This window comes from Brassica rapa, chromosome A03, assembly GCF_000309985.2.
Source record: "Brassica rapa cultivar Chiifu-401-42 chromosome A03, CAAS_Brap_v3.01, whole genome shotgun sequence".
In the NCBI taxonomy this organism is placed as follows: domain Eukaryota; kingdom Viridiplantae; phylum Streptophyta; class Magnoliopsida; order Brassicales; family Brassicaceae; genus Brassica; species Brassica rapa.
The window spans coordinates 31912664-31935659 of record NC_024797.2 but is presented as its reverse complement, the minus strand read 5'-3'; the positions used below and the strand labels follow the sequence as shown (position 1 = coordinate 31935659).

The following is a 22996-nucleotide window of genomic DNA, read 5'->3' as shown; positions in this document are numbered from 1 at the left end:
AATCAAAATACTCTCTATAATAAAAGGCCCATAACGGCCCAGTTAAATGACTTTCGGTTAGTTAGGGTTTATACTTTCTCCCTCACTTCAAATGAATTCTCCAGCTTGCTAGAGAGAAGAAGGAGGTAAACTAACTAACTATGCGAAACCTACGAATCATCTCCTCTCATCTCTCGCGAGGTTTGAGATCCATCCAGTCACACCCGATCCAATCCCGTCGGAGCTACTCGTCGCAATCGGAAAATGTCTCCAAAATCGTAACCGAGCTCTCCAACCTCACGCTCCTGGAGACAATGGACCTCACCGAGCTCCTCAGGAAGAAGCTTGGCGTCTCCGATATGCCCGTGATGGCGGCGATGGCGTTTCCGGGATCTGGAGGAGGAGGTGGTCCCGGAGCTGCGGCGGCTGGGAAGGGGGAGGAGAAGAAGAAGGCGGAGGCGAAGACGGCGTTCGACGTGATGCTGCAAGGGTTTGAATCGGCGTCGAAGATTAAAGTGATTAAGGAAGTTAGGTCGGTTACGGATTTGGGGTTGAAGGAGGCTAAGGACTTGGTGGAGAAAGCGCCTACGTTGCTGAAGAAGGGAGTTAGTAAGGAGGAAGCTGAGAAGATTATAGAGAAGTTGAAGGCTGTTGGAGCCAAAGTTGATATGGAGTGACCTTTTAGGTACTCTTTCTTATCTCTGATTGTGAGCAATGTTAAGTCTTGGAATTGATAAGGACGAGTAATGTTGATTCTGGGTTTGCGTAAAGTTGTTTGCTTTTTTACTATGGGACGTAAGCTCTGCTTGTGAGCAGTCTTGTGTATTGATTTTTGTTGAGAAGTCTTGGAATTGATAAGGAATAGTATGTTTGATTCTGGGTTTGCATAAAGTTGTTTGCTTTTTTCTTCTATGGAACGTTAGCCCTGCTTGTGAGCAGTCTTGTATATGGAGTTTGTTGCATTGTAGTAGCTATTAAGTCTTGGAATTGATAAGGAACAGTATGTTTGATTCTGAGTTTTGCGTAAAGTTGTTTGCTTATTTTTATATGGAACTTTGGTTCTGGGATTTATACTGAGTTTCATGAGGGGCTTTTGAAGTTTCTTCTGCTCGCTCAAACATAAGGTTTTGGATTGAAGTAATCTTGAGGAACAGCTGGTAGAATAGTATTTATAGTCCATTGGTGTAGCACGTAGCATGTTACTAGATTTGTCTAGAGACGACTATTGGTATTAGATACTCTAGCATTTGTATGATTCCGTTGCACCAGTTTAGTCCTTAAATCACATGCTAAAGTTTGAGACTTTGGCTGCAGGTGTTGTTAAAATGGAACAAGGAACAGATGAAGCTTCAGTTCTACTGAGTAGTCCTTCAAGTGTTTATTACGAATGTAAGATGTCATGGAACTGTCTCATGAGCTTTTTTCTTTAGAGAGTTAGACACACACATTTTTGCCTTCAGCCGATTAAATTCACGAAGGCTTTTAGGAGCAATAGTTCTATCATTTCTTGGTTTGTACTGTGCGCAGTCGTGGATGATCTCTTTTCAACAGAAGATTCAGACTTCATAAATAAATTATGTTATTTCTTGACTTTATAGTTTTGTGCACAAGCTTTCTGTGTGATTAAACGAGAGAAACTGTTCTTGTTTTGAAGATAAAAACAGGCCAAGAACTCGACATACAATTAGTTACTAATTACAACATTAAAGGACACCACACTTATAGGAGGTGTTATGCTTTATCGTCATGGAACCGCCACCTTGTTTCCTTTGGAGATCTACCATTTTTGCAGTTTTTCAAATAGTGGTCGTTGTCTTTCGGCCTTTGCTGCAAGAATGAGCATAAGAGAATAAGAAACGTCATAAGAAGACTATGAACCATACCATACAAAGCCAAAGAAAGAAGAGAAAGGACAAACACACGACAAACCTTCACAGCAGAGCTTGAGAGCATTGAGAGAATGCTAAGACAGATTGAACTTAGTCTCATTGCAGGCGACCATGAACCATACAAAACATCTGCATCACCAAAAATACACAGAATCTCATGTTATCAGACTTTGAAAGATAGGGCAAAACACAGGAGTGAGTCATTGTGTTTGTTTCTTACCCAAGCAAATGTGACCGTTGCTGTAAACATGAGGATGGAGTGGAGCTGGATGCTGAAAGATAACCTGTGGAGCTTCCATAGGATAATGCTCAGGAAATTCCACTTGAAGTTGGTAAGTTTCATTGGCATAAAGAGTTCCTGGAGCTCCCTTCACTTCAATAGTCCATCTTTTTTACACCAAAATTTACACTTTTACATCATCAATTTTTCGATATTAAGGAAAAGACGATAAAAAATGGGTATATAAAGCTATTTTTACCGTTGGAGATTATCAGAGACTCTGTGCTTGAAACCAGCAGGAGGGTTAGTCTGCCACTCCATGAACTCTTTCTGAAGTCTATTTGTGGCAATCTTGGTCAGACCCTAAACAAAATGGAAAACAGAGACATGATCAAGACAAAGAAGATATAACAAAAAAAACTTATTAGATACAGTTAAAGAAGCAACAAACCAACCTTGCGAGTTGATTCAGATGAAGTTGTCATTTGTCTTTTAAAGTTATTAACAGTGAGTCTGTGAGTGTAAATGCAGAGAAAGAAGATTGTGGGTGTGTGTTTGTCTCCTTAGCCAATATCCATGAGCTTTTTATAGTGTCTTATCACCTTCAACTTGTGCTTAAAGCATAGCATCTATGTCCAGTCATCAAACCCAAGTCGTTTCTGTCATGTCTTTCCATTGGTGCTGGAGAAACCGAATCTTTACACGCTTTTGCTACTACTCTCACGATCACGATCAGTTTGGAATATAATCATTAAACATTCCAAAAATCTAAATTCAGAAAAACCTTTATTTCCTAAAGTAGAGAGACCTTTTTTTCCGGTTTACTCCGATCCAATTAAAGCTGGTCCGATAAGATCTTTAGACTAATCTTGTTTCTGTAAGACCTATTATAGATTCTTGAAGATTATGATGATAGATTCTTCTCTTTCGAGTTTTTGGTCTAAATACACTGCAAACTTGTAGTACACGTAAGCTCAATAGGTTTTTTATTCTTTCTTATCCATGATAATAAGATATTAAGACACAGTGACAACAACATGGAACAAGCATATATACACTTTAGTGAGTTTAAGTGAGTTTTTAATCAACACTTGCTTATATTGTTCCTTTGCATCAATCACACTGCTCAAACTTGGGCTCCTCATCTTATTCCCATTTTCTTCTTTTTAAAGAATCATCTCTCATCCCCACCTTGCATTTATTTTAAAAAAGAATGTCAATGATTCCCAAAACTAAAAGGTGATTGATTCCTCTTAGGTGCTTTCAATAATTTCGGTGCATCATTATAAAGCATTTACCTTAGGGAGAGAAGAAAGAGTGAGGAAGAACTTTGTATGGATTGAGAATCCCCTTAGGGTCCAGCAACTTTTTGATGGATACCATTAATGCAACCTGCAAAACATTATAACCCTTTAAAGAACAGAATCAAAGCTCTATAGATATGTTGGTTCCATTTGTTGTTTTGTTAGCTCACAGTTTCTGGTGATTTGCTGTAGAAGATTTCATTAGCTTTCATCACACCTAATCCATGTTCTGCACTGATGCTTCCACGGTGCTTTGATGTCCACTCGTAGACATACGGTTCTATCAAACCTAAAAGCTGCAAAGAAAGAGTGAAAGGAAGTTAATTACTTTGGAAGACATCTTCAAATGTTTTACATCAATATTTGGACTTGCCTTATCGTTATATTCCGAGGCTGATATGTTTAAATGAAGATTACCGTCTCCAAGGTGACCATATCCCATAACATTTGCCAAGTCACCTGAAGCATATGCATGGGTTGGTTACAATCTTCAGTTTTTAAAGTTATTAGGAAACAATGCAGTGATATGTATCTTTACCTAATCTCCCTCTAAGGTCGTTGACAATGTTGTAAATCTCTTCAACAGGTAAGGATAAGTCATACTTGTAAAAAGCTCCTGCTTTTTGTAACGCCTCTGTTATACCCTGCAACGTAAAATATATATGACACTATACGTCTGTGTAACATCAAGATTAGATAATACTAAAGTGTGTACCTCTCGTATGCGCCAAAACGAGGATGCTTGGTTTATGTCTTGAGCTATTACACCATCAGAGACTAAACCTTGTTCCAGTGACTTTAAAAGGAACGCTTCAAGCTTCTCCCTGCATTAGTTTTTTTGAATCAGACAAGGCCAAACTCTCTAAAGTGATTTAATTACAAATTCATTTTACCTGTCATAAGTTTCACCACTTCCTGTTGTCTCTATCAAAATATAAAAGTTCCCTGAAGAGGAAACTGGATTACGGACACCGTCTAAGTGGTTCAGTACCTGTCAAATGAATATCGGTTTAGCAAAAAAAATCATAGACTAATGCAAACAGTTAGTAAAAGCTTTACCAAATCCATGGAGTTGTTATCAAGAAACTCGAAAGCGGACAGTATCTCTCCAAGATTTCTCTTTGCTTCAACAAGAAGTTTCTGAGAAAAGGGAATAACATAATAAGAGACAATAGTTCACACACGTCATCTCCTTATAGTAAAGAGAATCTGATTACAAGTGTAAAGAAGATCAAAACCTGGCAGCTGAGAAAATCTTTGCAAGCGATGAAGGCTAGATTTACAGAAGACATCTTTGGTTGTGTGAGTATAGAAACTTTAGTCACAATACCAAGTGATCCTTCACTACCTGTGAGATAGTTATAAGTCTCTTTTTGTTAATGAAGTGACTGTATAAGCACAAGGTCATGATGAGACCTACCGATAAACAAATGCTTTAAGTCGTATCCAGTGTTGTCTTTGCGTAAAGTTCCAAGCATATCAAGGACATTGCCATTTGCTGTGACAGCTTCCAGACCTGAGATGGTAAGAACGTGAAAAACAATGAAGATGAGATCCAAAAAGTATAGAGTGACTAGGACTATAAATTGATTATTACCCAATACGGTTCCGTGAAGTGAGCCGTAACGGATAAGGCGCAAGCCACCAGCGTTAGTTGAAACGTTTCCACCTATATGACAGCTTCCTTTTGCACCTAAGTCTAGTGGCATTACAAAACTAGAGGAAACATAAATCTATGTTTGCTGCTAACCGAGCAATTTTAAGTAATAAACAAAAACACTCTTCTCTTCTATTACCCTTTTGTGTCAAGGAAAGTTGCCAGATTTTCCAAAATGCATCCTGCTTCACACACCAAGACGCCACTAACCTGAAGTATAGATCATCATACCATCACCAAGCATGTAGTTACATTACTCTTTAGGTAATATTTTTTCTGTATCTAATAGAATCTGCTGCACTATGTAGCAACTGACACTTTTAAAAAGAAAAGAAAGAGGAGCAGCTGCTGTTTTGAATATAAGATTGCTAATTACCTCATCAAAGGACAAGACTTTATTCATCAAGCCAACATTGATGATCACCTGCAAAGATGAGACAAATCCTAATTTCACTTCTGCTAGAATCAACTAATCCAACATTTTTTTATCAACACAAATCAATGTGTAGAAGAAAAAGAAGGTGTAGAAGAACCTCATCAAAGACAGGGACACTTCCACCAACAAGACCGGTGTTTCCTCCTTGAGGAACAACAGCTAAACTCCTAGAATCACAGTACTTAAGTATCTGAGAGACCTGCAACAAAAACATAAATCTATCTTCAACACAAATGTTCATCACAATCCAAACACACAAAGTCATTGGAAAAAATAAAAACAAAACAAGACAGACCTCTTCAGTGTTCTTGGGCAAGAGCATCAGCTTACTGGATCCTCTGTACTTATGCATCCAGTCTGTATTAGCAGTCTCAAGCCTCTCTTCATCTTGAACCACATACTTTTCACCACCCAGTATCTCATTGAAGAAGCTAACATCTCTCGGTTCTAACGAAGAAAACAATGGGTTTCTCTGGAGTTTTGATGCTGATGATGATGATGAACCAAATGATTTATACTGTTGCATCATCCATAAGTTTCCACCAACACATGAATGATGATCAAGCTCTCTGTTATGATCATTCCAAGCATTTGACTCAAAGGTCTTTCCTTTTGACTCGTAACGATTCACAAATCCTAAATCCAATCCCAAAGTTTCAATCTTTTTTTTTTTAATTTCCAGGTGTAATTAAATTTAAAGAAAGTAAAATCGGAAAAAAAAACCGAACCTGAAACAGAAGGAGACATTGAGTTATGTTTTTGTCGGAGGCTAGTTAGAGATTTACATGCAGATCTTAAGAAATCTCCTGATCTTCTCCATCTACGGATCATCATCATTATTCTTTTCCTTCCTCCTGCACTTACGTCTAATTCTCTCTTACCAAAAAAAATGTTCGTTATTAGTTCGACAACAACTAGAAAGAGGAGACTTAATTGAAATGTCAATATCACCCCTGTATCTGGATAAGGAAACGCTGCGTTTTCTTGTTGACATCCAATAACGAAACGCTGCGTTTTTGTAGAATCTACTCTGTTTCTCAAACTGCAGTAAGTCTCATGACCCAAGCTGAAGCCAGCCCACACTTCTCTTACCGCTCCAAATTCTGTAACTTTACATGCCATTACTGTTGAACGATGATTGTGCTTAGCGCTTATGTTTATACGTTTCTATATCTTGCTCTTATACGCACCACCAGACTCCGACGTTTCGTATAGAAACCTTTCGAGGCTATTGTAAGAGGTAGACTATGAACAGAAAGGTGTCAACACTCAGAAGAGACTCACGCAGACACAACCCCTCTCCAAGAACACTGTTACGGCTTTTGCATCCGTTGTGAGAGGCTGGCTGCAAGTGCAACAACATATGTGTGTTTTCTTCTGCATTGTTCCGTTTACAAGAGGGAGAGAGCGGTCACGTCATGTAGAGTCCATAGACCATATGTCGTGAAGTTTAGGAGCTATGTGAGTCTGGTGTGAAAGAGAATACACTAGTGAAGCTTACTTGGATCTTGTTAAAAAAGATTCGTATTATTATACTGGAGAAAGCCTCTGTTTGATAAAGAGTGTCTTCTTGATGGTGTTGATATGAAGAGTAATCCTGAGATTGGGGGATTTTTGTAGAGGTTCGGATTTGAGAAATCGACGAGAGCATCTGTGGATGGAGAAGCTCTAGTGATTAGGAAACTGTCCTTGTTTCATGATGTTGGTGTCCATGCTGTTGTTGCGTCTTGTGCACGTTCAACTTTTGTTTTGTTTGTTTTCATTTACGTATACGTTTTATAGTTTATCCAAATCAATTGTTTTACATGGGAATCTCACTGGTTTGTAAACCAACAAAAAAAAATCAAAAAGGATTGAGAAAGATTGAGAAATGTCATATTCAATAATAACCAACCATCAGTTGGTCTATGGTTACAAATTTTAGATTGTTTAGTAAAAAAAATTACAAGTTATATATTTCCTCCGTTTCGTAATAGATGTATGTTTTAGAAGATGTTTTTTGTTTCAAAATAGATGATGTTTTGATATTTTGATATTATTTTTAACTATTCTGAAAACTATGTAACCAATCAGATTTTGCAGTCATTTTTATAATTGGTTGAATGATTTTTAAAATATATTTTCAAAGTTACTTTTTAGAGGAAAATAAATTTTTTAGTATTTGTGCATCAAAACAAAATATCATGTATTGTGAAACGGATGGAGTACTTAAATATCATTGGAAAAAAAATCTACTATCCAGAATAATAATGTATATCATCTGAATTTCATCTTAAAGGATGTATGGATCCACGAATCCAAAATCATAATCATTCCAAAAAAACATATACATTAATGAGAAATGATTTTATTTTTTTCAAAATCACCAAATGGTTGATTTGAAGGTGACAAGTCAATCTTGTTTTTGTGTTTCTTTCTACTATGCTTTGTTTCCACATCCTTTTATTTTATTGCAGCCGACAAACGAAACACCACTGAAGAAAGAAGAAACAGTCATATTGTTCTGATCCATACAAGAACTATACCAAATGCAAATTGCAAAATCGAGTTCAAATGCAAAATGCATTACTATTTCTCAAAGGACACTGAAAACGAATCCTCATTTATCTATCTCCTCAATCCATACTTCACTTTGTTTTTAAGCGACTCTGTTAATAGCAATGAATATACTGAGTAGAGTAATTAAAGGTTCACAGCTCGATACATTTTTAAATTATCTGTGGAGTCTAGGCTATAGGTATCAAGATAATAATAACACAGCCTATATTACTAGGCCATTTTTATTTTCAGAAGTGGTTTTCATGTCACATGCTTTGTGTTGTTAGTTACAAGTTTTTTTTGGGTACAAGTGTTGTTACAAGTTGGGGTCAAGTAAGTATATAATACACGCATTAGGCAGAAAGCTTTCTAATTAATTAATTGTGGACCGACCTTTTCATTAAACATGTGTGTACCTCGGCTTTCTATCAGACATATATTCGATTAATTAATATGTGAGTCTTAAATATGAAGTCTAATAAGCTCCTGTGACATGTGGTAGTAATCACAACCCCCAACTACAAAGTTGGATTAAGTATTCCAAAGTATAGTTTAGTTTAAGTATTTAATAAGAAGTGCGGGTACATAATAACACTAGTACTAGTTTAGTGGCACTGATTAGCATACATTATCATTTTCTGTGGTTGTCATGATTTGTTATCATGTACTAATCGGTGAACTTATGTTCATCATTGTTTCAAAATCTAAAAGTAGATCTTGAGTTGCGCAAATCATTTTATTCTTTCAATGCATTGGGTGATCTTTTCTTCTTCTGATCGATCTTTAGTTGCTTTGATCATGTATGCTTGGTTAAATAAACAATGTGGTCCGGGGAAGTGGATCATGTTGATGTTGTTGAGATCTAAACATAATAATAGCATGCACAACCAAAACAAATTGCATATATCATATATAAACGACTAATAAGTTCATCAGTTAAAACTTAAAAGGTGTCTAGAGCAGAGTTTAAATCAAATACTAACATGTTCTATGTTGCTAATAGTTCGACTAAAATAAAAAAAACAATGATTTTATTTTCTAAAAGTAAACGAATAATGAAAGCAATAAATAATTAGATAGAAGAGAATTGGGTGGGGTGAGAAGTAGCTATCTGATGTCTAAAAATGAGACGAGACAAAACGGCCTAAGCGTGGCGCAATAGCCGCTCCTAGTTTATGTCCCCTCATTTATTCCTCCATTACAAACCACAACATTTATTTTCTTTGCTCTCTTAGATTAATTGTATTACAAGAGTATTGGTATTACGCCCAGGTCCAACTCCACTTCTATTCACTTGGCCGTTTTTTTTTTTTTTCCCTTCAAGTGATTATATTATCAAACGATGAAACATACATGACCAACGGACGAAGATATGCCGTGGTTAGCTAATCCGACAGACAACACAATGTCTCCGGAACCAAGAACCCATAAAGGGCAACAGAAGCCCAAACAATAACAAACCAGGGCACTTACAAACCAACATTTTAAGCTGAGTAACAAGACTCATGGACCACTGATAGCACGCTCAACAAAACAGAGAAATCTAAATGATAGAGAGTCTATGAAAGTTGTTAAACGGGAATGCCCCTGGCCAAACCACCGTAAAACCACTCCCTCCTAGTACAACGAGGATACACCTCAAGAACCAAGTAACACAAGCTTCACAAACCGGTAAGGGAGAACCTTCAGATTCAATCAACCTCCGGAAACAGATGAGTCGTACAAGACTGAGAAACGCCAAGTAATGAAGCCACACCAAAATCAAATCTCCACAAGATCTGAACCAGCAACTAGGAGCCAAGCCCACCTAATCCGGAGCACCAAGAGCACAGACCACGAATGGCATAAAGACGGATCAGAGGAATCCACGACAAACTCCACCCACTTAGATTAAAACTGAAAAGGAGAGAGCCACACAAGAAATCCAGAGATATGCAACACAACAAAATTCACCAAATCCAAGCACAGATTTCTAAACAAAAGCCTTGTGACTAAACCACACCGTGAATCATCAGATCCGGAGCTTTTATCAAAAATCTACAACAGATCTAGGGTTTCATTGATTTGATTGAAGCACATCTCTCAAAATTGAGTCACAGTCACAGTCACAAACCAAACTAGAACCACACAGAGGAAGAAATACCGAGATTGTGACCGGCGGCGGTGCTGAACGAGCCACCACGCGCCGGTCGACGGAACTCACGCGTTAAGTCTCTCTCGCTCGCCTTTTTCTCTCTCGGGCTTTTTTGAAAAAAATCTACAACAGATCTAGGGTTTCATTTTAAATAAAATAAATAAAATGTCTATAAATTATTACACTACAAATATTAATATTTTATAATTTTTATGTAAATTTTAAAATCCTAAACGAAACTAAACCCTTAAATTGTAAGGTCCCAGTTAACATCTAAGCTTCTTGTCTGCAAAACAACAAAAGCAGAAACAATGAAAAAACATCCAAAATTTGTTTAAGACTTATTACTACTAAATATAATATAAATCTCTTATTTATTTCACATAGTAATTATTACTTTGTGTTCACAATATTTATTACTTTGTGTTCAAAATGCAAAGTTATCATAAGAAATAATTTCCATAGTAATAACTAGATATGTGTTATTTCATACATAAATATATATAATGTATGATTTTTAGAAATATATCAAATTAAAAATGATAATCATTTTATAGTATAATTACTTTAGTCACTTAAGTAATAAATGGAAACTAAAATTATATACCAACACTATAGTGAAACATGATAAGATATATCAATAACAAAATCTTATGTGTAAATGTCTAAATTAGTTTCCTTGTAATTTACTGATTATTAATTTAATTATCTAACTCAATATGAAATTATAGAAGTGTCATATTGTTTTAGTTAGTTTCAGTTCTTAATCTAATTTAATCCATAATATTTTATACTAAATAACTTTTTAATGTATGTATTGAGGATCTAAACTGTAATCTAAATGTTGAAATATCCTTTTCAATCACAATAGCTATATTTTAAATTTATGACAGATAATAATTATTCTAGATATTATCACACTTTTTACAATTGTAAATACCCAATTGTGAAATACAAAACTGGTTCCTCTAGTTAAAATACATGCACGTCATCTTTATAAATTTTCTATTTTAAATTATTTATTAGAAAGTTTCTTAAAATGATTTTGTTGATATGTTATGTTTTTAGTAACAATTTGTGTGGTTGTTTCAAAAAAAAAAAAAAAAAAAAAAAAAAAAAGTAACAATTTGTGTGGTAACGATTCAGTTAGTGGTTTTTATACCATTTATACGAGAAAGCAAAAGTAAAATATGTGAAATTCAAAATTCAACATAAACTATAAGCGAACGTTTAATAATTTAATCAAACAGCAATAAATAAGTAGATATTGTTACTTCAATTATTAATAGTAATAACTGTTTTGGTTGTTTTTAAAGTTGCATAGTATTATATTTAGTGATTGACTGTTTTAGTTGTTATTTTAAATATACTTATTAGACAATGATATATACAGCTTGACAAAAAAATTCTATGTAAGCGGTTTAAAGTGGATTTTATATCATTTATTCCTCTGTTTCGGCACCCATTGAAAATGACATTACCATACCTTTAGCTCTACAAATATTTGTTTCTCTCACTTTCTCTTCATGCATGGCCTTTGAGATTTGAGAAACCTAATTCTCTATCATCTACTCCTTTTTTCATATTTCTTTTGCTATATTCGCAATACATGTGCAATAGCTTCATGTGCTTTGGCGTGGTTAGCTTCTTTTGGTGCGTGTTTATGTATTTTCCGATAATCCAAGTCTTTTCCGGTAATCTTTTTGGGCCATCTTATTTTATGGATTATTGGGTCGTTGGTTTCTTGGTTTTGACGGCCGGAATTATTCTCCGTTCACGGCTCTGGATTCGTTTAACAAAATGGAAAACAAGAGATGAAGATGAAGAACAAGAGAAAGGGACGAAGAAGGGTATGATTCCGAAGGGAAGCTTAGGATGGCCGGTGATCGGAGAAACCCTAGCCTTTATTGCTTGTGGATATTCTTCTAGGCCTGTTACCTTCATGGACAAACGAAAGTCTTTGTAAGTCCTTTTCTTTTAATTCCTTCAACCAGATTTTCTTAAATAATTTTTCCTAACAAGTCCTTTAATTTTTTATTTTTAAAAATAGAATTGGATTAAACCTTTTTTAAACACGATTTCAAAAAGAAAAAAAAATGATTCATAGACTATTCAAAATGTGTGTTGTCTGCGTAATCAGTCCAGTGTTTTTTTTTTAATACTGAGTTAAATGCTTCATTATGAATTTAGATTCGTGAAGATTCTCTCCTTTTTGTATATTCTTATAAATCAATTTTCCAATGTACACCAATTTATTCGAATTAAATAAAAAATGAAAACACCTAATTAACTCCACTGAATTACAATCGATTTATCTCATTTCTAGGAAGATAAAAAAGTTACAGGGGATCATATAGTGTAATAGTGATAATGAATTTGTTATATACAAGTAACTCTTTGGGTGCGAATAGATAAATTAAAACTTTTGGACATAACATAATTTGAAAGATTATAAAAAGACTGACAAAACCAACCTGTCTTCATCTTCTTGGCCATATACAGCAGCAAAATAGTTTTAGCAGAGGATCTTGTTCTTTTTTTATGATTGAGTTCACTTCATTTCATGTGTCATCTTTATCTATTCTGTTTTATATATTATTTTCCTTTGTTATTATTATAATATATTACAAACTAAACATCTATGTTGTGCTCTTCTGCTATTCATTATTATTTTCTGCATACTGATAAACTTTCAAAGATATGTCCTCAAATACCTCTTCAATACCTTCAAAGATATGTATCCTGCTCTTGAATCTTTTGATGAATATTAATGAATTTTCAGTGTTAAAAAATACCTTACACTCTTACTGACAAACAAAAAGTTCCCAGTGATTTACCAACGAATACCTGCTAAATATATAGAAACCAAGAATTAGTTTCTTACCACTCATACATTTATCTCGTTCAGTTTTTTTTTAGTTTTCGAGAAATCTTTTCAAACAAGAAAATCATAGGTATTTATATCCATTCTATATTTCAACCAGTAACTAAAAATTAATAATATTTCATGTGACTTTTAACGCGTAAAGTGTTCATACCAAGTGATGTGGGAGAGGATGCATTTTGTTTTTATTGGTTTAACTAGTTATATCATATGAGTAATTCTTACCGAAATCTTTCTACATGTGAACCATATATATAGGTACGGGAAGGTGTTCAAGACGAACATAATAGGGACACCAATCATAATATCAACCGATGCAGAGGTTAACAAAGTGGTGCTCCAAAACCATGGCAACACATTCGTCCCTGCATACCCTAAGTCAATCACCGAACTACTTGGAGAAAACTCTATTCTCAGCATCAATGGACCTCATCAAAAGAGGCTACACACGATCATTGGCGCATTCTTTAGATCTCCTCACCTCAAGGAGAGGATCACTCGAGACATTGAGGCCTCGGTTGGTCTCACTTTAGATTCTTGGGCTCAGCTTCCCGTGGTTCATGTCCAAGACGAGATCAAAAAGGTATTCTTACAAGACTCAGATTAATATTTTTTTTTTACAATTCACACATGTAACATGTTGTAGATTACATGTTATGTTTATCTGAGTTTAAGTATATATGTTTCTAACATTTTGAGCGTATAATGTTTTATTTTTCGTAGATGACGTTTGAGATATTAGTAAAACTGTTGATGAGCATATCCCGTGGTGAAGATTTAGAAATTCTCAAGCTTGAGTTCGAAGAATTCATCAAGGGTTTGATTTGTATTCCCATCAACTTCCCTGGAACTAGACTTTATAAATCCCTAAAGGTCTGAGTATATCACTGAATCGTACATTTTTGTTATTTTGTTAGTCATATTCGCTTGTAACTTGCTAGGGTTTAATATTTATTTATCTTGAACTAATTAATCATGCAGGCGAAAGAGAGGCTGATTAAGATAGTTAAGAAGGTTGTGAAGGAGAGGCAAGTGGCAACTGCGGAGAGGAAGAACTCTCCAGCGAATGACGCAGTGGATGTGCTACTAAGAGACGTTAGTGACGGTGCTTCTTCAGATAAGCAATCTCAGCCGTTGGATTTCGTCAGCGGGAAGATCGTAGAGATGATGATACCCGGGGAGGAAACGATGCCTACGGCAATGACCTTGGCTGTCAAATTCCTAAGTGACAGTCCCGTCGCTCTAGCCAAACTCGTGGTATGTATTAATATACAAACTTACACAGCACCCACACGTGTGTGTCTCTGTATGCAAATTGCCGACGTATGTGAACCGTAGATTCGATTTGAGGAGATTTTAACGGCTAAGATTTAGTTTTAGAGAGGGAATTATAGTGTGGGCCAGTGTGGCCAGAGAAAAGAGTTTTGACTTGTGTCCGTGTCAAGTCACTATCGAAAGTCTTCTCGACGAGACACACGATCACACGCACGTGTGGAAGGGAATAGACACGTGAGAGTATATTAACCGTAGGATTGAAAAAGAGTGGAGTGGATGGCTGTCAGAAGAGGACGATTTGAGTTAACGCCTGTCTGTACGAATTGTGTCAAAACAGCGTTCGCGTCACGGAAAACGCTTTGTTTTCAACTCTCTCATTAATGTTTCAATCAAAACGCGTTAGCTTTCCTTTTCAATATTTTATCAGATTTTTTTGTTGTTAAAGTTGTTTTAGATTTGTTTGTTAATTTTGTCGATGTTTCAAGCTTTTATTTTTTGATTAATTTCTTTTTAATTAATTGAAGGAGGAGAATATGGATGTGAAGAGGCGGAAATTGGAGTCGGGAGAAGAATATAACTGGTCAGACTATATGTCTCTCTCTTTTACTCAAAATGTGAGTTTCATTAATTAAAATACGTTACCATTTTTTGTATAAATTACTACTACTGATTATCTATAGAAAAGTACCAATGAAGTTGATCAAAAGGTTAATCTTCTTGTTTTCTAAATTTTAATTTCTTGTTTCCCTTTTCGAAACACAAACAGGTGATCAATGAGACGTTGAGAATGGCTAATATCATTAACGGTGTGTGGAGGAAGGCTCTCAAAGATGTAGAAATTAAAGGTAATTAGGTTCAGTTACCATTATATAAAATCACCCATTAGGTATTTCATTTTAATTGAAATGAAATCAAATCAAATGCAGCGACATGCTTATCTTATTTGGACTAGATCTATTTAGTAGATAACACTGATTTTGGAATAACCATATAGTATAAATTTCGGTGGGTGAATGGCAGGTTACTTAATACCAAAAGGATGGTGTGTATTGGCATCATTCATATCGGTTCACATGGATGAAGACATTTATGAGAATCCCTATCAATTCGATCCGTGGAGATGGGACGTGCGTGACTATTTCCTCTCATTAATGTCCTTATAATTTATAAACATCATGAGTTAGTTGTTCGACGAATGTCACCTACTAATAATTATCTTCTTAAGCAGAGAATTAATGGATCGGCAAACAGTAATGTTTGCTTCACACCCTTTGGTGGTGGACAAAGGCTATGTCCTGGTTTAGAACTATCGAAGCTCGAAATCGCCATCTTTCTTCACCAACTCGTAACCCGATACAGGTAAACCGATAATGTCTTCAAATTTTCAAGTGTTTCGCAATAAATCAATTCCTCATGTAACTTTTGTGGTTTGTACTAGTGTCATGTCACATCCCATGTTTAAATACAGTAATGTGTATAACTGTATAAGTCGTGGACGACAAAAAGAATTACGTTCTTACCAAAACGTACTATTTATGTGTTTTGATTATACCATATTACTATATATTCTGATGATGAAACTATATATTTGTAATGATATACTTGTAGCTGGACAGCCGAGGAAGACAAGATCGTGTCATTTCCAACCGTTAAGATGAAGCGGAGGCTTCCGATTCGAGTGACTCCCGTCGAGAGAACCTCTCATATCCCAGTTGAAGATCATTAGATAATAGATCCTTGAAAAGAACGAAAGTGTTTGGGCAAAAGGAGGCAGATAAGCAAACAAATATATTTTGGAAAATAGCAAAGAAGAGAAGCAAACAATATTGGTGGGTAAGGCAGAAAGAGCCATACGTACAGCTAGTGATGGCTCAAAGATGAGAGTTTCTAATTATTTTGTATATTTTGTCATGTCAAATTATAAGCGTTGGTTAGGTTGTCCCTTTCTCTTTTATTTATAGGACTAGAGCCAAACGCAACTTGAGATATGATTTCATTTATATGTGTATGGATTGTATGTAAACTAATATTGTTCCTACTCATGTGGTCTAAGTTAGTTAAATCTCTATCGAGTTTCTTGTTTTATGCTCTAGAAATTTGATCTGTATCCGTTTTCAAGAATTTGTTATTGTCTATTTGTCATCGCCAAATTTTCATGTATAGCATAAATAATTGTTATCGATTTCTATGATGACGAAGAAACTGCATGTTTTACTTCAACCGACGATGCAATACAATAATATAAGTGTAGATATGTAGCAAGTATTATGTATCTAGTATATGATATTAAAAGAGTATAATTTGGTGGGTGGTGATGAGAACGGATTGAAATTTATTGCGGCCATAGTAAGGACAATGCCATGCACGAAAGACGAAACATGTCCATGGGGAATACACGTGCATGTTGTGTACTTCGACCCACCTTATAATTATTTCTATTATTATCAATTTGTGGAGTTTTCTTATGTCATCTTCGACATTGCCAATTTTTATTTATTTGTTTACTTATGATGGGTTTTATTGATCTACTCTAGTGCTGTTATGTTTAATTGTACTATATTAATATAATTATTTAAATGTAATTATAAGCAAACTAATGATTAAATTAGTTTTAATAATGTTTTTGGAGACGGGATAATGGAGAAGGAATCAAACTAAACTGTTATCTTACACACTACACACTATGAAACAGCTTTAAATAAGTTATCCTAGAAATAAGAAAACATGAGAACACATCAATACTAAGATCTGAATTTGGGAATTTACCCTCGAAAGGAAGACATATTGATAAGCATAAATTATGAATTTGGGCCTAATACATTTGACCTAAATGCCCAATGTTAGCCTACAATGCCCCATAATTGTCCACTTTATGTCTAACCAGTTCTTCACTATAGTATTTTGGATTTTATAACTTATGTTGATGGATCAAGAATTCAAGTAAGAAACTTCTATTTATATTTTTTTTAACTGTCTAAATCAAGATAGAAACTTATTTATTTCGTTCTGTTAAATAGAAATAAAGCGATTATACAAAAATCAAATTTTCCATGAAACAGTAAAAATGAGGACGAAGTTAAGATTAGAGAGAATTTGTGGTATAACCATATTGAGAAAAGAATTAAAAATATACACATGGCTTGGAAAGTGTGTCTATTTATCACATAAATAGACGTTAGACTCCTCTGTAGCGCGTGAGCGTTTGTATGTCACATAACAGTTAGATACTATTCTATTTACAATGTCAATATAGAATAGATCATTTGAAAAAAAAATATAACTATAAAAAAGAATTTAGTTTCTGGGTATTATTTATTTGTAATATTTAGTAAAGTAAACACAATGTCTAATATGAAAGAACATAATTGTTGTAAAATAAATGCTTAAATGTATGTTATAGCATATGAAAAGCATATTTGATTGTTATAATACAAATTAGAAAAAAAATGTTATTCTATATTTGATGACCATATAGTATGGTATGTGAAAAACTATATATGAGAGAGAGAGAGGAAGGGGGGGGGGGGAGGGAGGGAGAAATAGAAGGGGAGAATGGGGGAAGAGAGAGAGAAAGAGCAAAAGAAAAAATATAATAATTATAATTCTACTCCATGTTTCGTTAATAGAATATAATACAATAATATATTATTTTAACATTACATATTATAGAGAAAAAAAAAGAGATATAGAGAAAGAGGAAACGAGGCAAGCGGAGAGGGAAGGACATAAGGAGACAGATAGAAAAGAGAGGACAGAGAAATGAAAGAAAATGAGATTGTATAATTATAATTATATTCTATATTTCAAAATAGAATAGAACATAACCTTAGTATAACTATAAATATTCAATTTTATAAATATATATTAGTTTTACAAAATTCAAAACATTTTATATACAAAAAAAAATCTATATTTTTTATAGATATATAAAAATTCCGAATTAGTTATTTTTAAACTTATAAAATTAATTGAAAAAGAAAGGTGAAAGTGAAGAAGGACAAAATAGTATATATTGTATAAATATCATAGCCTCTTAGATGTTATGGTTACATGCTTAATTTTGCCTTGTCTTATAGTTACGTCTCCCAATTTCCCTTAAGATTATGAGTGCGTTACCAATTAAGACACATTTTTCTCTTTTTTGACAGTATAAGACACTTCTTGTTGGAGGAGTACATTCCCGGTTTCCAAAATAATTTTCGGACCAAAATGCCCTTTGTTTGACCTAACGAGACAGTTTTCTTTTTTTTTGTTTGATTCGGTTGAGTTAATGGGACCAGAGCTTTTTGTCATGGCTTCGTTTTTTGTATGAGTTATGAAAGCATGTGAGAATTAATTATGGCCACAAGTATAAAATTTTAAAAGAAGATCCAATGGCTGGAAAAGCACGTTTGCCATAAAAAAAATGAAAGCACGTACAAAAATAAAAGAGAGAGAGAGAGAGTGTGTATTCTTTTGACTCTTTATATCTAACAAGAGTATTTTATACTAAAAGTAACTTTTTAAATTTTCCAACATATTATATATGTCATTATTTTATATCTTACTATATAAATAAATATATAAACACATAAAATAAATTATTAATTTTTTTCATTATATTTTGATATCCATGTGTATATCTGTATTTTAATATTTATAAAAATCAAATTTAAATTTTATACTGTGTATTTTGATATTTGTGGATACACTTTTGTGGATACATTTTTGATGGACACATTTGAAATAGTCGTGGACATGTGCTTTGTGGATAGTGTTTTGGTATTTTGTAGATACATTTTTGATGGACAAATTCAAAATATCTACTGATATGGCAGAGACATTTAATGTATAAAATTTTATGGACAAAAATCTCAATTTTATAAATTTTATGTAAAAACTTTTGTGGAAAAGATTTGTGTGGACAAAGCTTGTAGACAAATCATACAAATGTTCAAAACACCAGTCCCTGATTCGACGCCTTTAAAAGAGACCTTAACAAATTGATAGAAACTTGTAAGACTTAATGACTGCTTAAAGCTGAACCTGAGGATGTTCCAGCATCTAAAGTCCAAACATATTTCACCCTTAACTTGAAAGTTTTGTTCTTTACAAAAAAAACAGTGACTGTTTCCTTTTAATCACAAGGTTTGGTATTCACGACACCAATCAGAGCATGGACACGCTGGGTAAGTGGGTTTGACGATAAATCTTGTGGTGGAGGATTACGATGGCTTGGACACAGCAAGCTCTCGTGTATAGGCTACTATTATAGATCTATAGACGACTCTTGGCGAAGGTGTATGGTCTGATAACCAGAAAATAGATTTGCATATATGCCACTATTATAGATCTTATCTACAACTATTGAAAGGAGAAAAAAGTTAAGGTAGACGAAATACAATCCGATGACAAGCTTCTGTGAAGTTGGTTGACTAAGAAGCTTTCTTTTCTTCTTAGACTTCGATTTGGCCATGGTTCGTAATTTACAGAGGAAAAAGGAAAATCAGAGAGGCTCGGGAGTATTAGCAGAATAAGAGTAAAGTGAAAAATTGAAATCAAACAAGCTTCTGCAAATCACTTTCTTCATGTTCTTCTTCAACTTGAGGGAGATGATGAAAGAGAATCGTGGCAGATATGGTTCAAGAAACAAGGAAAGTGATTTTGAATTTTAACATCGAAATAGGAGAGATAAGAGTAAATAGCTGTGTATTTTGTTTTTGTTTTTATTTATAATTAGACAAATTGGTTTAGTTAGAAAAAGAAAGAACGATGTGAGTGGTAGTTGGGGGTATAAGAGACAATGGACATAAAGAAAGTGTGTCACCAGCAAAAAGTGTTTGTATGTGTTAATTGAAAGTGAAAATGTGTTTTATAGTGTAAATTTTTCTAAGATTATGCATAACCTATAAGCAAAATGATTTAAGAAATTGAATTTTCGACTAGAACACACACACACACATACAATATCTTGATGAGCAATTCTTTTCGATGTTTTCCATACTTTTTGCTGTAATATACATGTCCTTGTAATTTTTGGGTGAGAAAGAATTAGATTTCTCGGCCTATAATTTTAATTGTACATAAACTTTTATTTTAAATTAAATTCTTCTTTCAGTTTTTTTTTTAATTCTTCTACAATCAAAGTCAACATCTGTATCACAGGCCGACCAAACGGGCAAATGATGATTACAGCAAAACCTCTATAAATTAATAATGTTGGGACTTTAAATTTTTATTAATTTATAGAGATATTAATTTATAGAAAAAAAAATTTAGATTTTTTTATTTTAAGATATGTTTATTCTAAGATAAGAAAAATATTTGATTTAGTGTGTAGAAATTAATTGTTATTTTTTGAAATTTGACATTTATATTAATTTTATTATATTATTTGGTGTATATAATATATATTGCATAGAACTTAAATGTAGTTTTAGATATAATAATAGTAAATCTTATCAAAAATATATTAAGTGTTAAGTGAATATAAAGATACTTTCATTGTGAATATAAAAACAAATAATATAATAACTGGTTTTTACTATATAAAATATGTATACATATAACTATTAATTTATAATTTTAATGGGACCATATATTTACATATAGTTTTTATAAAAAAATATTATCTTATTATTTTATCGTTTTTTGTCAAATTTTGAACCGGTCCAAGTTGAGACCGGTAAAATTTATTAATTTATAGAAATTATTAATTTATCGAGTATTAATGTATAGATGTTCTACTGTATATAGTACGTGAAAATATTTAAGGTTGTGAAGAATTAACTTTATATTAAGCAAACTGCATTTGTTAAACCAAGTAATAATGGTGAGCATCAATGTATTAGTATATATCTCTAATATGTTGATCAAAATGATGTTATTTTTGCTACGTGCTTATATATGTCTCTTTGCATAGTCAATTAGACCATAGGTCTCTATTACTATGTTCAACGGCATGGTCTGCGTGTATCATTTGTTTTTTTTTCATGGCCAAGTATCAAATGTTAGAGATACTGTAAAATAATACGTATGTTTGGTTACGGATCACAGGAGAAAATGTAGTAAGATAATGGGTTGCAGTATTCCGCAAAAATATGTAAACGTGCGGTATAATAATGACTCCACTTAGGCTCATAAGCACAAGAAAGGTGTTATTATAGCATATATCAGTGATTGTGTTTCATTTATATGAGAGAATGTTTTGTGCAGACTGTGGAACAATGTGTTAACTTACATGCACGATCAAATGAATTATTTTGACATTAAAATACTTTTCATCCTTTGGTGTGGTATATACTATCTATGATTGAACGAAACACGTGTAGTAAATGATGAATTCTTATTTGTGAAGCAATGTGTGGCAACTGGTAACATTGCATGTACTAGCTAGTGGTCCGTAAATGCTGTTGTGCTAGTATTAATAACATACATATATACATATGTAATGCAAGATCCGAATATATAATTCACACGACAGTTTCGTTACAAAAGTTTAGATTCAATCAACAACAGGAAAAATCAATCACTTGATTGAGATGATGAGCTCAACGGACAACGGTAGATTTTTTTCTCTTACGGTAATTAGATTTTGTTGTAATCACAACATGTGCTAAGCATTATTATGTTTATAACTAATCATTACAACTCACTATATTTCCATAATGTTGTAAATGGCTGAACTTGCTTGGTTTAAACTTTAAAGTTTTTAGTTCTTCAGTAGAAAAGTTTGGGGAAAAAGAAACAAAAAAGGTTTAAAGCAAATAGAAAGAGTTAATAAAAAGGGAAAAAAGCTACATGAAAAGGGTCGCAACTCGCAAGGAAGAGTCAAAGGCGCGAAGGCTAACGAACTATTAACGTGGCGCCAAATCAACAGTCAGGATCCGACCGAGATTCCACTTTACCTAGTGGTTAAAAAATGTTACAATTCCTCGGCGTCAGTGATTTAATGAGTTCTTTTCTTGTTTTCAAATACGTTTTTTTTTTTTTTTTTTTTTTTTTTTTGAACTAAAAATACGTTAATGAAACTATAAAAGTATATATAACAATTTAATACATAACTAGATCTCGAGATCCGCGTAACCGCGCATGTTTTCGTTTTCATTTAACATTTCACAAATTTAGAAAGTTTTTTAAAAATTAAACTTTCCGCTTCATAGATTTATATTATAAAGTAAATAATTAAACATTTAATTTTTAAAATAAACTATATAGTTTAAAATTTGTTTTCATTAGTTTAAAGTAGTAAAAATTAGCCATTGTTAGATAATATGATTTTTGTTATTTAAAGAAAAATCTTTATAATTTTAAAAATTAACATCAATAAATATTTAAATAATTAACATATGAAATTATGAAGGTATAGTATTAAAACATTAAATTATATCTATTTAATTGATATTATCTATAAATTCAATTATTGATAGCCTAATAAAAAATTTTGGTAGGCCCAAAATTTAAATCATAAGATTATAGATTAAATGTAACATGACTTTCTAGAAATATGTCTATTAGGCCTATTTTTAAAAAAAATCTCACATGAATCAAGGTTATGATTTTTTTTTTTAATATATAAGAGCACCTCCAATGGAGGGGGTTCTACTCATTGGAGTTTTAAAAATGAATATGTGTGTATGTATGTATTGTATATGTGTATGTAGTTGTGGGATCCACTAAATAGTGTAGAACCCTACATAAA

General features: G+C 33.4%; 4 protein-coding genes across 7 annotated transcripts; 2 read left to right on the top strand and 2 right to left on the bottom strand.

Moving 5' to 3' along the window:
- Nucleotides 1–65: 65 nt before the first annotated feature.
- On the top strand, nucleotides 66–1572 carry LOC103862469 (50S ribosomal protein L7/L12). Of its 2 annotated transcripts, none has more exons than XM_033287596.1 (2): nucleotides 66–664; nucleotides 1288–1572. In XM_033287596.1, the coding sequence occupies exon 1, from the start codon at nucleotides 141–143 to the stop codon at nucleotides 654–656; it is 516 nt and encodes a 171-aa protein (XP_033143487.1). In that variant the 5' UTR covers nucleotides 66–140; the 3' UTR covers nucleotides 657–664; nucleotides 1288–1572. The 2 variants fall into 2 exon arrangements, with proteins under 2 accessions (XP_033143487.1, XP_009138423.1); XM_009140175.3 differs by having other exon boundaries at nucleotides 70–664; nucleotides 1294–1572.
- On the bottom strand, nucleotides 1545–2825 carry LOC103862470 (probable ubiquitin-conjugating enzyme E2 17). 2 transcript variants are annotated; one of them, XM_009140177.3, is made up of 5 exons: nucleotides 2544–2825; nucleotides 2348–2451; nucleotides 2089–2255; nucleotides 1909–1997; nucleotides 1545–1806 (listed from the first exon to the last, which is right to left on the bottom strand). In XM_009140177.3, exons 1-5 carry the CDS (start codon nucleotides 2571–2573, stop codon nucleotides 1711–1713), a joined length of 486 nt encoding a protein of 161 aa, XP_009138425.1. In that variant the 5' UTR covers nucleotides 2574–2825; the 3' UTR covers nucleotides 1545–1710. The 2 variants fall into 2 exon arrangements, with proteins under 2 accessions (XP_009138425.1, XP_009138424.1); XM_009140176.3 differs by having other exon boundaries at nucleotides 1545–1997; nucleotides 2544–2724.
- Nucleotides 2826–3051: 226 nt separating this feature from the next.
- On the bottom strand, nucleotides 3052–7152 carry LOC103862468 (D-2-hydroxyglutarate dehydrogenase, mitochondrial). 2 transcript variants are annotated; one of them, XM_009140172.3, is made up of 16 exons: nucleotides 6214–7149; nucleotides 5781–6121; nucleotides 5583–5684; nucleotides 5426–5473; nucleotides 5189–5259; nucleotides 4990–5108; nucleotides 4813–4908; nucleotides 4631–4740; nucleotides 4452–4532; nucleotides 4286–4383; nucleotides 4108–4216; nucleotides 3931–4036; nucleotides 3766–3851; nucleotides 3563–3688; nucleotides 3387–3480; nucleotides 3052–3279 (listed from the first exon to the last, which is right to left on the bottom strand). In XM_009140172.3, the coding sequence occupies exons 1-15, from the start codon at nucleotides 6605–6607 to the stop codon at nucleotides 3388–3390; spliced, it is 1980 nt and encodes a 659-aa protein (XP_009138420.1). In that variant the 5' UTR covers nucleotides 6608–7149; the 3' UTR covers nucleotides 3052–3279; nucleotide 3387. The 2 variants fall into 2 exon arrangements, with proteins under 2 accessions (XP_009138420.1, XP_009138421.1); XM_009140173.3 differs by lacking the exon at nucleotides 5426–5473 and having other exon boundaries at nucleotides 6214–7152.
- A 4187-nt stretch (nucleotides 7153–11339) lies between these two features.
- LOC103862467 (3-epi-6-deoxocathasterone 23-monooxygenase CYP90C1) lies at nucleotides 11340–18012 on the top strand. Its single transcript, XM_009140171.3, has 9 exons — nucleotides 11340–12119; nucleotides 13300–13624; nucleotides 13765–13914; nucleotides 14023–14298; nucleotides 14841–14930; nucleotides 15083–15161; nucleotides 15337–15443; nucleotides 15545–15675; nucleotides 15925–18012. The coding sequence occupies exons 1-9, from the start codon at nucleotides 11767–11769 to the stop codon at nucleotides 16040–16042; spliced, it is 1629 nt and encodes a 542-aa protein (XP_009138419.1). The 5' UTR covers nucleotides 11340–11766; the 3' UTR covers nucleotides 16043–18012.
- The last annotated feature ends 4984 nt before the right edge of the window (nucleotides 18013–22996 follow it).

What these genes read in the sequence shown, in the direction of transcription:
- LOC103862467 (XM_009140171.3), top strand. Translation starts at nt 11,767, where the DNA reads ATGTGCAATAGCTTCATGTGCTTTGGCGTGGTTAGCTTCTTTTGGTGC. An exon ending in TCGCTCTAGCCAAACTCGTG is followed by an intron (nt 14,299 to 14,840) that starts GTATGTATTAAT and finishes AATTAATTGAAG; the next exon opens with GAGGAGAATATGGATGTGAA. An exon ending in TCGATCCGTGGAGATGGGAC is followed by an intron (nt 15,444 to 15,544) that starts GTGCGTGACTAT and finishes CTTCTTAAGCAG; the next exon opens with AGAATTAATGGATCGGCAAA.
- LOC103862468 (XM_009140172.3), bottom strand. Translation starts at nt 6,607, where the DNA reads ATGGCATGTAAAGTTACAGAATTTGGAGCGGTAAGAGAAGTGTGGGCT. An exon ending in CGTTTTGGCGCATACGAGAG is followed by an intron (nt 4,037 to 4,107) that starts GTACACACTTTA and finishes TTTACGTTGCAG; the next exon opens with GGTATAACAGAGGCGTTACA. An exon ending in CGACCTTAGAGGGAGATTAG is followed by an intron (nt 3,852 to 3,930) that starts GTAAAGATACAT and finishes CATATGCTTCAG; the next exon opens with GTGACTTGGCAAATGTTATG.
- LOC103862470 (XM_009140176.3), bottom strand. Translation starts at nt 2,573, where the DNA reads ATGACAACTTCATCTGAATCAACTCGCAAG. An exon ending in CATCTGAATCAACTCGCAAG is followed by an intron (nt 2,452 to 2,543) that starts GTTGGTTTGTTG and finishes CATTTTGTTTAG; the next exon opens with GGTCTGACCAAGATTGCCAC. An exon ending in GTCTCTGATAATCTCCAACG is followed by an intron (nt 2,256 to 2,347) that starts GTAAAAATAGCT and finishes GGTGTAAAAAAG; the next exon opens with ATGGACTATTGAAGTGAAGG.
- LOC103862469 (XM_033287596.1), top strand. Translation starts at nt 141, where the DNA reads ATGCGAAACCTACGAATCATCTCCTCTCATCTCTCGCGAGGTTTGAGA.